This window comes from Dysidea avara, chromosome 4 (assembly GCF_963678975.1).
Source record: "Dysidea avara chromosome 4, odDysAvar1.4, whole genome shotgun sequence".
Lineage (NCBI taxonomy): Eukaryota > Metazoa > Porifera > Demospongiae > Dictyoceratida > Dysideidae > Dysidea > Dysidea avara.
The window spans coordinates 37,957,821-37,976,232 of record NC_089275.1 but is presented as its reverse complement, the minus strand read 5'-3'; the positions used below and the strand labels follow the sequence as shown (position 1 = coordinate 37,976,232).

General features: G+C 35.3%; 1 protein-coding gene across 2 annotated transcripts in view; it reads left to right on the top strand.

The window, feature by feature from the left end:
* The window catches only part of LOC136252034 (ATP-dependent RNA helicase DHX58-like), a 29,616-nt gene extending 13,910 nt beyond the window's left edge, over window positions 1–15,706 (top strand). For both annotated transcript variants that reach the window (XM_066044371.1, XM_066044372.1), the window contains exons 4-7: window positions 8,062–8,244; window positions 10,428–10,505; window positions 11,672–11,741; window positions 13,462–15,706. In XM_066044371.1, the coding sequence (XP_065900443.1) occupies window positions 8,062–8,244; window positions 10,428–10,505; window positions 11,672–11,741; window positions 13,462–15,494 (2,364 nt within the window). In that variant the 3' untranslated portion in view covers window positions 15,495–15,706. The remainder of the gene's footprint in view (window positions 1–8,061; window positions 8,245–10,427; window positions 10,506–11,671; window positions 11,742–13,461) is intronic.
* Window positions 15,707–18,412: the final 2,706 nt, after the last annotated feature.

Sequence of the window (18,412 nt, the reverse complement as noted above, 5' to 3'; positions counted from 1 at the left end):
GTTGATAATCTAAATTGGAAGTGTTCATAAACTATGTTATCTATTTAATATTGAATCTCTTCGTACTCCTTTATGCCCACACACTTATTCACTTTTGTTTCGACAATTGTTTGACAAATACATAAGTTAATTTGAAATGTGTAAATTTACAAGGTGCTAAATTATACAGTACGATAGTAACTGTATAGTAGGGACCACAAAGGAGTAGGCGTGGCCCACGAAAATAATATCACCTGAAAACCAGCCTCTATTTTCCCTTACAACGATGAGGCAGTATTGGTGAGGTAAAACTAAGCCTAAACAAGCTTTCAGATCAACCAGAAACGCTTTCAACAAGTTGCTACGGAATTTAAAAAAAATTTTATTCAACGGAATTTTCTACTGACTGAGCAACTGACTGACTGATGCCTTCAGACAAGCGTAACTCAATAATGGCTAAGGCTTGATTTTTTCACTGTTCGACGTCGCTTCAGCCCGACAGGTACCTTTTGGCATACCGAAGTACGTACAATGCATTCTTCATGGACTTACCATTATCCTCTTTTGTGTCCCTTTCATCTTTGCTGGCAGGGAAAGGTGTCGATTTGGTGCGAGCACATGATGGCTTCCCTTTGAAACAGAAATCGTTCGTATTTTTCATTGTGGCTATTTTGATTGCAGAGGTGCTTTTCAAACAGTTCTTGATTCGTACTGCTGTGTAATGAGTTGAACATAGCCTACTTCACTTTTCAGATGATAATTAATATGATTGGGGTGCGTGGCACAATTTCTTTCTTTTGGTATGCTTGTATTGTAGAGGTGCTTTTCAAACAGTTCTTGATTCAAAATGCTGTGTAACAGGTTGAAAATAGCTGACAATGAAGTGTAATGGATACTTCACTTTTCAGACGATAATTGATATAGCTGGGGCATGCGGTGCCTTTTCAGATGCGGTAAGCGTGGGTTCACCAATCATTTTAATTATTTACAAAAAAGTTAACAAACAAGTACATTAAAAAATTTGGAATTTTCGACTAGAGTAGGGACCATAGCAAATCGTAAAAAAAGCACTGAAACAAGTTAGAGTAGTCCATGATATTAATTTCACTGTAAAACAATCTAATCCAAAACAGCCAAGCTGTAAAAAAAGAGTGTGGCCTTCAAAAAGGCTATGGTGAAAAAGATGTGAAATCCAAGGTGGCGGCCAAGAAATGGCTGTGATGGTAGGTTAAATGTAAAAATTTTAATAACAACAATTCAGGTGAATTTTGGTGCCACTTGGTGTTGGCGCAAAATTCACCTGAATTGTCGTTATTAAAATTTTTACCACTAACCTACCATCACAGCCATTTCTTGGCCGCCACCTTGGATTTCACATCTTTTTCACCATAGCATTTTTGAGGGCTGCACTTTTTTTCACAGCTTAGCTGTTTTGGATTAGATTTCACTTCTTTTTGTATTTGTATATCCCAAAGCCGGCCTATGCCCAGCTTTGGGGCTTTTTTAATCTATCTTTTTTTCTTTTCCACAGGAAGAAGAAAAGATGAAGCAGATGAATACTTTAAATATTTCTGATTTAATCAATAAATGTACAAATTGTATATATATATATATATATAGATATATAATACATATATTTATTACAGAACTCTACATTGTGCATGGTCTCTTTGTAACTGAACACTCTACAAGGTGAGTCCTTTTAGCTGATCTCTCTACAGAGTGAATTGTTTGTAACTGAACTATCTACAAGGTAACTTCTTCTAGCTGATCTCTCTACAGGATGATTTGTTTGTAGCTGAACTCTCTACAAGGTAACTTCTTCTAGCTGATGTCTCTACAAGGTCACTAGTTAGTAGCTGAACTCTCTACAAGGTGACTTCTTCTAGCTGACCTTTTTACAGGGTAATTTGTTTGTAGCTGCACTCTCTACAGGTGATTTGTTTGCAGCTGAACTCTCTACATGATGATTTCTTTTTAGCTGAACTCTGTACAGGGTAATTTCTTCTAGCTGATCCTTCTACAGGGCGATTTTTTTGTAGCCGAACTCTCTACATGGTGGTTTCTTTGTAGCTGAAATCTCTACAAGGCGACTTCTTTTAGCTGAACTACGTAGTTGAACTCTCTACAAGGTAACTTCTTCTAGCTGATATCTATACAGGGTGAATTGTTTGTAGACAGGTTACTAGGGATCTTTTGAATTCTTTTCAGTGTGACTGCTCTATTAGGGTGACTGCTCTATTAGAGTATCTCGATCTCGCACTTGCTACACCAAGTTTGAGTCTGTGTTATAACTCCGTGGCTTTAAGTCTGATTCTTCTACACCATTGAAGATCCTTTCTAAGATGATTACTCCATCTGTACAGTAAATTTCAAAGCATTATCTCAAGCGGTTTTTCTGGTGGACGTGGAAAGTAGTCGTTTTTTTATTAGTTAATCTCGATTGCATAATTGTTACACATTATTGGTTTTTTCATTGTATCTTCCTGGTTGTTAGCTCAATTTCTTTCAAACCACAAAAGGTTTGAAGTTCAATAGTTAACCTATTCACCCACCGATTTTCAGCTTCTTCCCTTAAGCGGTTTACCCTGTAAGCATGACAACATATTGGTGTTATTTTTTGTGAATAATTGCTAATAACTCTTTGCCTGTTTATCATATTCCAGCCAAAGTTGGTACAGAGATGCGCCTTTATAACTACTTCTGTGTGCCAAATTTCAAGGCAATGGGATATTGGGTTCGTGTTTTATAGCGGTTTTTGTAAGTGTGCAAAAAGAGGAAGAAAAATAAGAAAGAAAAAACCAAGAAACTAAGCCAATTTGTGAAGTCGCATATCTCGGGAACGCTTGAAGCGATTTTGCTCAAATGTGGAATGTGGAGTACTGAGGTTGGAGGGAGTGTCCACAGCAAAAATCGTCTTGTTTCATCAAGGCAGCACAGAGCTACGGAGGTGCGAAAATTGCGTTTTCATTCTTCCTGTCAATATACTCACAGGTGTTGCGCGCCAGCTTCTTGGGCCGCACGACACACCACCGTGTGTCTTGATAAGAAGTGTTATATCCCTACTGTGCATTTCCATTATGGTATCTTGTGCACAGTAAGGATATAACACTTCTTATTGCTTTACAGTGATTTAATATCATGGACTACTCCAACTTGTTTCAGTACTTTTCATTGATGTGCTATGGTCCCTACTCTAGTTGAAAATTCCAAATTTTTCGTGTACTTGTAAATGTAAAATTAAGCACCTATGTATAAATGTTGTACTGATTAATCTGACAAGTGAATGTGTTACTCAAAAGCACCTTGATGTGTTATTTTGAAATATTCCAAGCAGCTAGCCAATAGAATAGAAAAATTTCATAATAATTATGGCTTTATAGTGCATAATAATATCCATTACTCCTAACAATCTGAATTTTCCATTATTTTTAAGTGATAACGTCTGAAGTAAATTCTCCAAATTTTGAAAGGATAGCATATATGCATCATAAGATATGACATTTGAAATTTGTGATTTTCCCATACATTATTATGTAAGGGGGCTACAGTTGCCCCTTCTGGGAAATCACATAAAATTAATGATGTATTTTAACATATGGAGAAAACAAAATTCCAAAGAATTCATATATCAATTTTACATAATTTGTAGGTGTGAATATCAACAATGATCTCTCCAAGTATTAAATGGATAGTGTATAAAATATAGATCTTAAGATATAACATTGTTTGAATCCCATGATTTGTGTGATTACTGAGAAGGGGCAACTGGTGTCCCTCTCATAGACAATGTATGGGAAAATTACAACTTCAAAATGTCATATCTCATGAGTCATGACTTACATACACTATCCTTTTAAAACTTGGAGAGATTACTTTAGACATTGACACCTACAAATAATGTAAAAATTAGGTTACTAGGGGCAACAGTTAATTATTTCTTTATTATGAAGTTTTTACACTTGTTTTTCAAGGTGCTTCAATCAAAAATCTGTTATACTAAATCTGATTGGCTAAAATAGTGTGGTATGTTTCTGTCAAAAGTACACTGTGATTTGACAACTAGTGTTACCATGGTGATAGATACCTCATAGCATAGCAACAATATGGTTGCTTAGCAATAGTTGCTAGGTAACCATTGCTAATCACTTTGGGACCATAGCAGTGGTTACTTACTTTAGGACCATATCAATGGTTATTAGTCAATAATTTCTAAGTGTGCTTAGTTTTTAACAGTGGTTATTTTTTGAATCTCTGTTGCTTAGTAACAGTTGTTCTGATTGTTGAATTAATTTGTAATAGAATGGATGGCTGTGATATTCGAAATTAATAGTTCTCACATTGTAAATACAAAGAAAATAATGCTTGGCTTTGCCTTGCACTATTTTACTCCTTCCTATGTACAATGCAGTGGTGGATACAGGGAGGTTGCAATGTTTTCAGCTGAAACCCCCTTGAAAATAGTGCACTCCCTAAAATCACCATGAGTTATACTTAGTGTGTTATAGTAGGACTTTCTATAGGCAAAATTTCTTTGAAATCACAATTACAGCATTCAACAGGAATTTGTGACTTTTTTTTTGGTCTTTGACTTACAGCTAGTATGGAATCTGAAACCCCCTCTGAAAATTTCTAGATCCGCCACTGCAATGCTGGCACTAGTAATCCCGAATACCACAGCCATCCATCACATCTGAAAAAATTCTGTTTTGAAACTACTATATGACAGAGGGCAAGAAAGGTAAATGTAGCACATTTGAAGTTATGGCCTGGTCAGCACAATACAGGGTTTGCTTAGAATGTAATTACATCTACTAAAGCTAGTAGCCACAAGTGTATAGCCTTTCAAGCACATTTGTGTACCTGTATAATGTATGTTTGTCAAATCCCTTTTTTGTTACACCTTATTAGCTATAAGTCATTGAAGTCTAAGTCCATGGTAGTCCTAGGGCTGCAGCACATGTTGCTGTCAGACCTTCAGTGCTGGTCACTTTAAAGTGTTGATAATAATAAAAATAATAAATTTATCTTCCAAAATCTGCATGGTATCACAAAGCAGAGACAGGAGAAACTTTCTATCTCAATTTTCTCGGGTGACTGTAATAAGTTTTCATCACTTTTTTGGAGCACACAGTTTCCGTAAAAAGGTCTTCCAAACAAAATGACCGGACTGATTAGACCCAAAAGGTCATATACATAATTTAGAAATATCATTCAGGACTTGCTATTTAATGTACAAACATTTACTTTAGCTTCCTTGACACTACCCATTGCAAAAAACGCTAAGGATTTATGAACAGTATTGTATACGTACTTCCCTATTCCAAGTTAGTCTAAATACCTTTACAATTTTTCCCTAAATTTTTCTCTGGCAAACAATTCAGAAAATGAAATTGACAAGGAGAAAACATTCTGACCGCCTGGCAAAACTCCTGTAAACGTTCGAGCATTAATCGGATGGCTGCAGGTTCGAGGCTGCCCTGGTCCAGTCATGGATTTTTTCTCCCTTCTCCATCTTTTTATTAAACATACTTTCTGTAACAACTTTAAATAGGCTGTAGGACCTGGTGTCCTATAGACCTTCAGCATTTCTGCTGTAAAGCCTTTGTAAATAAACAAACAAATAAAATCTGTCGACCAAAGCCAATGTTTGCAGCCATGTGTTAGCCACCAACTATGATTTCACATTTTTCACCCTGTTTTTAGATATCTCCTTTTTTGTAATTGCATGCCCTTCCAGCTTTTTTCTTTTCTACAGGTGTATATCTGACTACATGTGGTGTGCATTTCACTATGTGTTCATTTTAAATAGATTTTTTGTTGTGTGTATATGTTGTTTTGTAACTAGAGACTTGTAGCATAACTGAACTTCTCTACAGGGTGAGTTGTATTGTACATAGTTGAACTGGCTTGTAACATAAATGAACTCTCAATCGGGAAACTTATTTTTTTGTAGATGAAGTCTTTACAGAGTGACTTGTTTGTAGCTAATCTTTCTACAGAGCAACTTGTTTGTAGCTAACATGGGGTGATTAGTAACATATTATGTAGCTGATCTCTGTACTGGGTGACTTTCTGTTAGCTGTATGAACTCTCTTCAGTGTGACCCAACCAAGGTGAAACTTCTGCAGGATGACTTGTACCATGTGTAGCTGAACTCTATTCAAACAGACTTTTCATTTAATGTACAGGCCTACAGGGTGACTTGTAATGTAACTGAACTCTCTGCAGGATGATTTGTTTGTAGCGAAATTCTCTAAAAGGTGACTTGTGATTTAGCTCAACTATCTATAGGGTGACGTTTCATGTACGTAGTTGAACTCTCTACAAGATGACCTGTAATCAAGCTGAAACTTCTACAGGGTGAATTGTAGCCTAACTGAACTCTCTTAACACAGAAACTTGTTCTGTAGCTAAACTCTCTACAGGGTGATTATCACATATGTAATTAAACCATTTAACTGATTTGTTTGTTATTGAGCTTTCTAAAGGGTAATTTGTAACATATTTAACTGAACTCTCTACAGAGTAATTTGCAATGTAGCTGAATGTTCCACAAGGTGACATGTACCATGACAATTTCTTTGTAATTTAACTCTCTATACAGAATGACTTTCTTGTATTCTACATGTAACGTAGCTGAACTCTCTATGTAGACAGGTGACTTTTTGTAACACACTCTAATATTTCGTACTGTAGTTGACTGCTCCAATAGAGTGACAGCACTATTAGAGTATCTCAATCAAGCACTTGTTCCACGTACAGTAGTTGGTTTTTGCAATATAACTCAATGACTTGAATCCGATTCATGTAAACTACTGAAAAAGTCTGTCTATGATGATTACTCTACTTAAATTTATGGTTCATCCCTTCAAGTGATTTGCCCGGTAGGCATGCCAAGCAATTGTTTTTATTGCCAAATTCTGATCATGTACTATATATTCAAAGTCTTTGACTTGATTACTTTCAAACCACAAAGGTTTGAGGCTTGATAGTTATATGTACACACTGATTTTCAGTTTCTTTCCTTAAGTGATTTACCCTGTAGGTGTGACAACATAATATTATTGGTGTTATTTTTAATGAATAGTCATAAACAACTCCACGGTTGTTTATCTCATTGAAACCAAACTTGGTACCAAGCTTTGCCTTTAAAGACCCCCTTATGTGTGCCTAATTGTAAGGCGATTGAATAACCAAGTGTTCATATAATTATTTGTATGAGGGTCCCCATACAAATATTATGAATTCTTGGAATAATGTATTTGCGTTTTACTGCAGCTTTTGTAAGTATGAAAAAGGAAAGGAAGAAGAAAAATGAAGAAATTAAGCTGATTCATTTTGAAATCTTGGGAATGCCTGTGGTGATTATGTTCAAATTTAGTATGTGGAGTACTGAAGGTGGATGGCGTGTCCAGTGAAAAAATTGTCTCCCATTTTGTACAGGCAACATGGAGTTATGTTTGCCTAAAAGTTGCACTATTGTTTTCCTGTCAATAACACACTAGTGTGGCATGCCACCTTCTTGGGCTGCACTAAACACTACGTACCACATATCTTGATAACTAAATTATATGCTGTAATGACGCTTCATGTATTATTACAAAAGCAAAAACTTATTAATTAAATAAATAGTAATAGCATGTATTATTTTATGTAAATAAAATTTTGTACATGGTTGATGCAGTTTTCTATTTAACAAGAGATGGCACATCATAAACTGCCATATGTGACTGAAGTTTGAAAAATCACCCATATGGGCACGCGTGAAATAATTAGAATTTTCATGTTTAGTGGGTTGCTAACAACAGTAGGACACAGTTTTAAAAATATTTCAAGAATTTTCTTGTAATTTAAGGTATTGAGAATGTTTTACAACATTAACAAGTAGATTTGCACTATAAAGTTTGTTGTTAGATCATTAAATATTGTAGGTGTCAAATGCACCCATATGGGTAGTTTTCCAAAATTTGGTCACATATCATGTTGAATTTTTATGTTATATACACCTGTCATTAATCACTACTGTACTTAATGATTGTACACATCTGTGTATAACCTTGACTTTCATAATTGTCATAGGAGCAAATGAAAGTAAATGACTTAAAGGAAAATTTGTCTGGAACTACTGCTGAGCTTCAATTAACAAAGGGTAAACTAACATCACTTATGGAGGAGCACAAAGCATTAAAGGAAACGAAACTAGCCATACTTGAAAAGGAAAATAAGACCTTAGTACACAAACAAAGTGAAACAAAGCTTCAGGTAATTTATACTGTTATGTGTGTAACGCTGAAATTATACAGCGTAGTACTGTATTAGGATTGCCTATAATAAATATATTGCCTCCAAATGCTGTCCATAAATCCAATGCATCATATTAACAAAATATGTGGAAGAGTCTGAGTGTATTTAATAGTAAATCCAGCTTTGCAATTATTCACCAAGAACATCAATATTCGATTCTAAAATTTCCATAATATGTTTTAGGTCTGCAAGCCTGCTAGTCTCATAGCCATGATCCAACTAGCTAGAGCTAATAAATGTGTCTCACAACATCCATTTTATACAACTCATTTATAGAGCATACACCTTTTGGGGTCCTGACAATTTTCTGCTTTTAGGCTTGCGCCAATTATGCTGGCATATATTTTTGAGTAGGCTTGCGAAAGCATCAAGAATTCTGCCAGCATAACAGGAAGATTTTCAAGATATTTACTTAAAATGCGCAACACTTGCACTAATAATACAACATAACATGGACACACTACACATTACAAGTATTAGGACTTTAAGTTCAATTATATATCATAGAAAAGCAAGTTGATGTTGTGCTACTTCTAAAAGCCAGGCGCCATGCAGCTAGCTAACTCATCTGGAATTAACCAATAGGTTTTTGGTGTGTAATAATACTAATAATACATACTTAATTTATTGTAATACTTGGATTTCATAATTCATGAAATTTTTGTAATTCTTAAATTACGTCGTTATGCACTGCTAAGGAAGCACTTCTTAAACAAACCGCTTTTAACAACATATTATGCACCGAAGTATCTTCTAAACTGTTTTATAGTTTGACTATTGTTTATTTATTAATGCTTTACAGCACAAGTGCTGAAGGTCTGTAGGACACCTGGTCCTACAGCCTGCTCAAAGACTTTAGCTACTTAAGGTGTGTTTGTAAAGTTGGAGAAAGGAGAAAAAATCCATGACTGGACCTAGGTGGCCTCGAACCTGCAGCCATCCGATTTACGCTCGAACGCTTACAGGAGTCTACCAGGTGGTCAGGATGTTTTCTCCTTGTTATTTTTCATGTAATTATATCCATAGGAATTCTAGAGAGTAACTCATTATCTCTAAGTACCCCAAGTAGAACCAAATGGACACTAGCTTATTTATTAATGCTTTACAGCACAAGTGCTGAAGTATTGTGTTTTTTCCCACAAATTCTCTCGACAAAGCCTCAGAACTACTCTTCATTTTCGTTCGCATATGCCCCCCTCCCAATTAGAAGAGATAGGCTATTCCTGGTAGTCTACAAGGCTAGCGCTGTTGTTTCTCAATTGTTAAATACCTGTAAAAGCCGAAGGGAAGGCAATTCACAAAGTCTGAGGAGACACGCCACACCCGTATTTCAGACTGCCAAAAAGATACCACCTCAGAGCAAAGTTTACCTGTACGGAAGTTTAGTACAGCCTTCATTTTACTTTAATTTATTTCTTGTGTAAAAGCTGCTTTCACCATTTAACGGTTTTGCTCACATGGGTGCGTACGGACAAACATAGATACAGGTAGGTAGATAGGTAGATAGATAGGTACTGTAGATAGGTAGATAGATAGGTACTGTAGATAGGTACACATACACACTTTTACGAAAACAATTTCAGTAAACCAGGCGTGTGCCCACAGCCGGCTTTCAGCCAGCTGTGGGCGTGCACCTGGTTTAACAAAAGTAAGGAAACAAGGGACCGGTAATGTTCACTAGTATATCTGCAGGTGTAGGCAAACTCCCTTGTTTCCCTACTTTTGTTTTCTATGATCCTAAAATTCCTAATTTTTTCTTATACTTGTTTGTTTGCTTTTTTGGTATCAATATTATGCTGGTGAACCTGCACATACCGCATCAAAAGAAAAGATGTCGTCATAGTTAATGTTTTCATCTGAATGCACATCCCCAGCTATCAATTACTGACTTGAAAGTGAAGTGGCCATTACACCTCACTTTCAGCTATGTTAAGCCCATTGCACAGTGCACACAGGAGAAGCGCCTCTGCGATCAATCATTGATCTCTATTGAATTTTCAAATTGATTTGTTGACATTTTAAAATACACATTACTACTTGGATTACCATGGTACATATGTATATACATAGTTACAAGCTTTGAGCACTGTTGTTCCATCATAATTAGTGTATAACTGATTATGTACTTGTATCCACTGTAGGTTACAAAACTAGAGAATAGATTATTGGAGAGCCTACAAAAAATAAAACAGTTAGAGGAAGAAATTGATTTACAAAAGGTACTTATATAGCTATGTACATACTTATTTACATTTTATCATACGACATAATGATACTAGTTCTCAGCACCAGATTTTAAACATTAGTATACGTAAATGGATAATAAGAATTGCTGTGTATGTACTGTACATATGATATGCGTACTAATTTAAGGTGATAATAAAACTGACTTAATGCCATATTTGCATATAAATCCCTACTCCATGTCCATAAATCTAAACATTACAGGTTTTTGCAATCGAATTCATTGCTTTTCAATTGAATTTGTCACATTTACACAAGAATTTGTCTGTAACAAGATTGGCAGCTGCTTCATGATCTTGTTGATATAACTGTTGTAAACAACTCTTTATTAGGCAATAATTCTTCTGCTACAGCTTCTTCAGTGACATTCGCAATTGTGCTTTGCCATTGGGGATGGGGATGGGTGTGGTTACTCACGAGCAAGCTAATTAACTCGAATGGCTTCACATATAACTAACTTCAGTTTCTCTCTTGTGTCTCAAGTGGCATTCTCCATGGTGAAAATGATCCATAAGCAGCTGGTTTATTACAGTCAACGTAATTATGATAAATTCTTGTACAAACGCAACGAATTCAATTGCAAAAAAACCCGTAAAAGAGTCTAGCATTTTAAAACAAGCAATGCACAATTACATGTACTTACTTTATTATAAAGCAGACCATGCACCAATATTTGTACTACATGTGGACCCAGTGATACATTTATAGTTAGCTTTATCTAGTGACTGTAACCTTGTGACACAATGGTTGTTGTTTATACCTGTAAGTTATGACATCCATTTGTATGTACTGTAGCTGATAGGTATCAGTAATAGTGAAGAATGTAATGTGCACATTTTGCAAAATACAACCACAAATTTTCATTCTTTTCAATTTAAAATATAAGTCCTGACTTTGACTCTATTATGCAAGACTTTTCTTCATACAAAGAAATACAAAAATAATTTCATACAAGATTGAAATACTCTATTAAAACAGTCAAATACTCAAACAATCATTGCATGCAGTATTGTAACATCTCCATACCTAGTGTGCATTTACATAGCATGCATGGCACTATAGGTCACTTCCTGACCTAAAGACAAAAGCAGAAAAGTGGTCTGGCCTTGCACATGTAACTAGTTACATATAATTCATTTAGGGTAAAGGTGACTATGATGAAGGCAAACAAACTGACAAAGGCAAGCAAACTGATGATGAAGGGACTCAAGGTATGTAATATGGTGTATCTGTACGTATTGCTGTCACATGATTTGTTGTGTTTCATCATGAACCATACAAGGGACATATGCAACATAGCATGTGACTGACTTTTCTGAAAATCCTAAATGAGCGTGTGCATGCATGCATACAAGCAGAATAGTATAGTATAAATATTAATTCACATTGTGATTATGTATTTCCAATGTACAGAAGATAATGTGGAAACATAACATAAAAAATTTTTGTGCATAATTTGTAAAATTAAAAAGTGAAGTAGGGTTCCAGTGATAAAAAGTAGAAAAACAAGAAACATACATTGTAGCTATGTAAATATGTAGGAAAATCCCTACATTAGCACCATCTGTTCAGTGCCAAAATACATAGAACATACATGTAGCTACCATCATTCATACTCTCTTGTTCACTGGTTTTTATACAGTATTGTAGGCATGCGCCTGGTTTCCTGAAATTGGTTTGGCAAAAACCATGTGTCTACATGTATGTGTGTCTGTCTAACACCTATGTGAACAAACAGGCTTGAGTTACAGAAAATAGAGCTTCATTCAATGAATAAAGGTTGTTTACATACTGTATTAAGCTTAACTTTCTGTTTTCATCATGTTTACTTGAAGAGGGTGTGGCCAGTAAGGTGAAACGGTTCAGTAGAGGTAGTTTTTGTGCTGTAACAGGAATATAATGACTGAAAAATGACATAACAGGCCTTGTAAGCTACCAGGAATGGTGTATCTTCTTGAGTTGAAAGGGGCATATACCCTTTGTACGTGAATGAAAATTAAGAGCAACCAACCATGAGGCTTTGTGTAGGGAATTTGCATATGAAAACGTGATAGACAAACTATTAAGCAGTTATGAAGATGCTTCTGTGCATAATTTATGATTTAAAGTGGTTTTCTCGAGTTTCACTTTCTTAGTAATGCATAGCAACGTATTTTATGAATTACAAAATATGTTAAATTTTAATGTACTGCATGTATTGTTACAAAAAAAGGCAAGAAACAAAGCTATAGCATGCTGTGTGGTGATGTATGAAGAGTTGATTAATTCAAGGGATAATGTTTACTGTACACCTGGTTTTTAGAAGTAGCACAACATCAACTTGCTATCTCTGAACCCTACTTCATTCTTAAATTAATAATTTATGGTAATAGTTTGGACCATTTTTGTTATACATAGTATAGTTATGATATACATACGTATCTATACATGTGGCTGTTCTATTTTACTGTAGTCATTTTGAAGGGCTTAAATGTATGTACTGTACTTCCAAATTAGAGTGAAGAAATTTTTTGCTAACATTTTTTGTCTGAAAAGCAAATATTTGCATGTGATCCCTAGTATACTGTAGTTTAGTGCTACTACAGTCTGCTCAAATACAACTTCACAATACACACGGCTGTGTTGTATGATTGCCACATGCATGAACTGCAATAAGTTTAAGTGTCTAGGCCTCATTTACATGCAATGTGTTATGAAACATATGGTTTTGCCTAACAGTGGCTTCAAAACCACTATTAGTGGTAACCGCCACCTTATATGGAAAGTTTCTACTGAAATAATGAAAATCACTCAAAGTTGTATATAAGTATTCAGCACAGTTTTCAGCAAAAGCTATTATTGTACTTAGGGTTAGTTCATTCTTTTAGCTCTTTTCACACAGTATTTCGTGTATAGTGTAACAGTAGTTATAATTTGTATTTTTATTCCCAGAATTCCAAAAGCCTTCATTTACTTTAGTGCTGCCAGATGGAAAAAAGCTACGAGAGTATCAAAAGGAGTTAGCAGCACCAGGATTGGATGGACAGAACTATGTAGCATGCGCTCCTACTGGAACTGGTAAAACACTTGTTGCATCAATGGTAATATCAAATCACCTGGAGAAGAAACCGGGTGGTAGGGTGATGTTCTTAGTCAACAGAATAGCTTTAGCAGCACAGCAGTATAAAGAAGTGAAGAGTTATATTCCTGGTTTGCAAGCAGAATGTATAGTTATTCAGTCCAAATCTCCTCCTTTGCCTACGTTTGTTGATAATCAGATGATTGTCTGCACACCTGGAATTCTTCTCAATGAAATTGCTATGCAACCACTTAGTAGTCAAAAGAGAATGTCCCTGGCTGATTTTAGTTTACTTATTGTGGACGAATGTCATGATATAAAGGTGAATTCCCCTTATTATACTATAATGGAGATCTACATCAGGAGTAAGCTAGAAGGTTCAGGAAGTCTTCCACAAGTTGTAGGACTAACAGCATCACCAGGTGCAGGAGATAATCCATCAGGAGAAATGGAAAAGGCTTTGGATCATTTGCTAAGTTTGTGTGCTTTGTTGGATGCTTTTGGAGGCATTAAAACTGTTAAGGAAAATACAATAGAATTGTTGAATTACACTAGTCAGCCAGATTTTGAATTAATCAAGACTAGACCTCGTAGTGAGACTGATCCATTTTTGTTACTGCTGCATTCCACTATGGATTCATTTGAGCAACAGATGCAACAGAATTTTAGCATCAACAAATGTACATCATCACGTTACTCTGAAAATTATGAGGGCTGGATTATACAGCAGCTTCGTACTTTGGAGCGTCACACTGAACCATTGAATAAGGAGTTGCGGACCTACTTACAACACTTGCAGTATTATTATCATGCTTTGAGTGTATACCAAGACCTCACCCAAGATGATGCTGTTGCTCTACTACATAGTAAGATTGACATGGCAGCACAGCAACCAAGTGCACATGAGCAATCTGTGCATCTTATGTTTAATGAGTTTTGTCAACAAGCCCAGAGAATTATTCCAATAGATAACCCAAAATTGGCAGCATTAAAGCAATTGCTTATAAAGCATTTTCAAGCATCACCATCCTGTCGTGGGATCATATTTGTTTCCACAAAAGATAGAGCACATTGTGTGTGTCAATGGCTGAAGAACAGTACTGAGCTAATGGGTTTCGTTTATCCAGCTGTTGTGACTGGATGTGGCGACAAAGAAACTGGTGCAATGACTGCAATAAGAAAGCAAGATGTTATAAAACAATTTGCTGATGGTAGTTGTAACTTGCTGGTGTCTACAGCAGCATTAGTACAAGGAATAAATGTGCCAGACTGTAACTTCATGGTGAGATATAATTATGTAACAAATGAAATCACACATATTCAGACACAAGGTAAAGCCCGAGCTATAGGCAGTCATTGTTATGCCATCTTGGAAGAATCATCAATCAAAATACTAAAAGAAGAACTCAATAAAGAAAAAGGAGACCTTATGTTGAAGGCCATAGAATATTTACCAGAGGGTGCAAAGTTGAATCAAGAAATAGAAAAAAGACAGAAAGAACTTTTGTCAGCTAGGGATATTCAACGAAAGATGCAGAAGGAATCAAAAACATTAGAATTAAGTCAAGTTACAGTTATTTGTAAAGGCTGTGAGTCTCAGTTATGCCAGGGTGGAGATTTGCGAGTAATAATTGAGAAACACCATGTCGTGACTTCCAAAGAATTTTTTGAAAGATGTATACTTAAAAAGCATGACCACAGTCGCCAAGAAGGAGACTTTTACATATCACAAAAAGTGTATTGCAAACATTGCAATCAAGATTTAGGTGTGACAATGACATGGCCTGAGAAAGGTGCTGAGTTTCCAGCACTAAAGTGCCAAAGTTTAATATTCTCTTCTCCACGTGGCAGAGTTTCATTCAAGCAGTGGTCGAAAGTTCCATTTAGTGTTCAGAATTATGTGTAGCTTGTCTTGGCTGTATTTACTGGACAGTGTTTATTTTATTGCTTTTTTAGAGTAGTTACATATGTATACATTTATTTTTGAAAGCTTGTAATCTAAATAATAAACTATTTTTTGTCAAGTACATGATCTTACAGTGAGTCATCACCTTAATGCATTAGCCAACACAGTCCTCAGCTATCATGTTCATCAAAATTAATGCTAAAGGCTCAGTTTACAACCCATAAAATTTATTTGGTATTGTGTAAAGAATGAGACATACTCATTTATTTGTACCATGCACCCACAATGTCAACAGTAAACAGTCAAAACACCCACATGTCAGTATAAAAATGGAATCAAGGAAATGCCTAAGAATGCAAGATAATAATATTCATTACAAGAGGTTACACCATTATGATTTAAAACATACATACATGTCCAAAGGGTAATATGCAGTCTTAAGCTTGAAAGACCATTGTTTAACAAACTGTCTCCAATATAGTTTCCTTTGTTCTAGATCACTTCTAACCAAATATCAAACTACTGTAACAGTTTCCACCAATTTGTAGTTGTGATCATGAATTATTCATTCTATTTGGAAGACTAGTAGGTCCTCTGGCTACCTCTACAGATGCAGTTAACTTCATTTAAAATTGTGAGAAATGCTGTTGACCTAGGAGCATAATGCAAGCATAATAAGAACACTAGTCACTGCTTAAAGTTTCTTAGTTTACTAGAATGGTATATCCCCACTATAGGGAACAGTTTATAGTTTACTCTTTAGTAGCTTTTCAGTAAACCTACATTCACTGATTTTTTACTGAGAGTTTAAACTTAGTGAAACAATATGTTCCATAATATTATACTGATATTTTACTATTGGTATAACTGGGTACAACCACTGTAAAGTAGCATAGTAAACATAGTAACTAAAAACCTTCAAGCAGTGAGTACTAAAGAGCATAATAGGTGAAAAATGTAAGAAATTCAATTCCTGAAAGCATTTTGGGAAAAAATTTGAGCATATTTGACTCAGACCTAATATTATTATTATGTACACTTGTACAGTACACATCTGATCATATGATACTGCCATGCTGTATATAGTACTAAATAGTAGGGGTCATGAAAGTTGGGATATCCCTGCCTGATCATGAAATAATTATTATCTGCACCCTATAACCAGCCTCACCTTCCTTCACGACAGTTTTGCAATATTGGTTAGACTAAGACATTACAGTTGTACCAAAATGTGATGGCTTTATGAACATACATGCATGCAATTATTATGTATGTATAATATTATACTAGTGTAAAAGTAATTTCAAAAATCAAAACATGGGAATAGAGATAGCTGAAAAAAGTAAAGAAACAAGGGTCAAACAAGCCAACATGTTAAACACACAGAGATCTCTATTTGGACTCATTGGATATGGTAGAAACTAAGGTAAAAACAGTAGTTTCTCCATAAATCAGGGGCACATATGTACTGAGAATGCTTCTGCATAAATGTTTATTTGAGTCCAAATAGAGATCTCTGTGTGTTTAACATGCTGGCTTGTTTGACTCTTGTTTCTTTACTTTTTTCAGCTATCTCTATTCCCATGTTTTAATTTTTGAAATTACTTTTACACTAGTTTGTTTACTTTTTATAAATCCATTTATGGATAGCTACATGTAAGTTGTAACATGATAATAAATTGTGCTGGTGGTGCTTGATATTACACAGTACTAAACATGTATATCAAAGTCAGTCACGTACAGTAACTGTTAAGTAGTCAGTTAATATTATCAAAGTTAGCAAAAACCAGTGTATTGTTTCAAATTCCTTACTATTGAATGTACCTTGTACTATACAGCTCTGACATATCCAACTCTAGGCAGTGTACAGCATGCTGTAGTCAGCAATAGTATGGCTTCAGATTTATTATAATAAAAAAATTATAGGCATGCACATACTTGTGCAGTTATGTGATCACAGTAAGTCAAGTACGCAGTGCTACACAACAATGTTGCTCTGGTATGAACTCAATATACTGTGGTTAAACATAGGTAATGATATAGGGTTTTCAAATGAACGTGTTAACATGAATAGATTGGATACTTATTAACACAATTAACACGTTGGTTACCCTTGCAGAAATAAGTCAGAAGATCAATGGCAAAGTGAACCTACAAGAAGCAAAATTGCATTAAAAAATAGGTAATGAACGTGAAGAAAGACATAGGAAGGAAAGTTATGTAGTTTTTATCCCAAAAAAGTACTTACATTTTGCTCTAGCCCTGTGAGAAAAAAATAAGAATAATAAGATGAACAAAATGGATGAAAATGGCAGATTTCAGTTCTTTAAAAAAGTACTTTTATCAAGTCCTTTTGACTTCACCTTTGCTAGTGGACCTAAACGTCTTCCAAATTAACTTCTAAAGCTTCTTTTGAGGTTGGAAAAGATTTCTAAGGTGGTGTTTAGTTGAGTGTTCTATTAGGATTCTGGAAAAATATAGGTGATCTCTATTATGAACCACTACCGTGGTTCATGATACTATACAGGTTCTACTGTATATACATGCTGCAGATTTTTCCCTTGTATATATGATGTTCATCATGTTCAAATGTTTATAAAATTAAAAAAAATTAGTGGACAATTGCACGTTCTATTAGAATGAGTATCTTGGTTTTAAGCAAAATAAGTAAAGAGCTATATCTGACTATAATTTTCACCCTTGTTTTAAACTTTCCAGGTATACATTAATAGTCCGGAGACTAATTATTTTGATATGCATGTATGTCAAAGACTGCACAGTGAGCCACACAATGTTCTAGTGGCCTTAACCCTGAAGTTTAAAAAAAAGTTATAATGACCAGCTACAGTAAATAACAACAGCATAAATCCCAGAGGCAACTCTACGGGGGGGCACAGGGGGACACAGGCCCCCCTTGT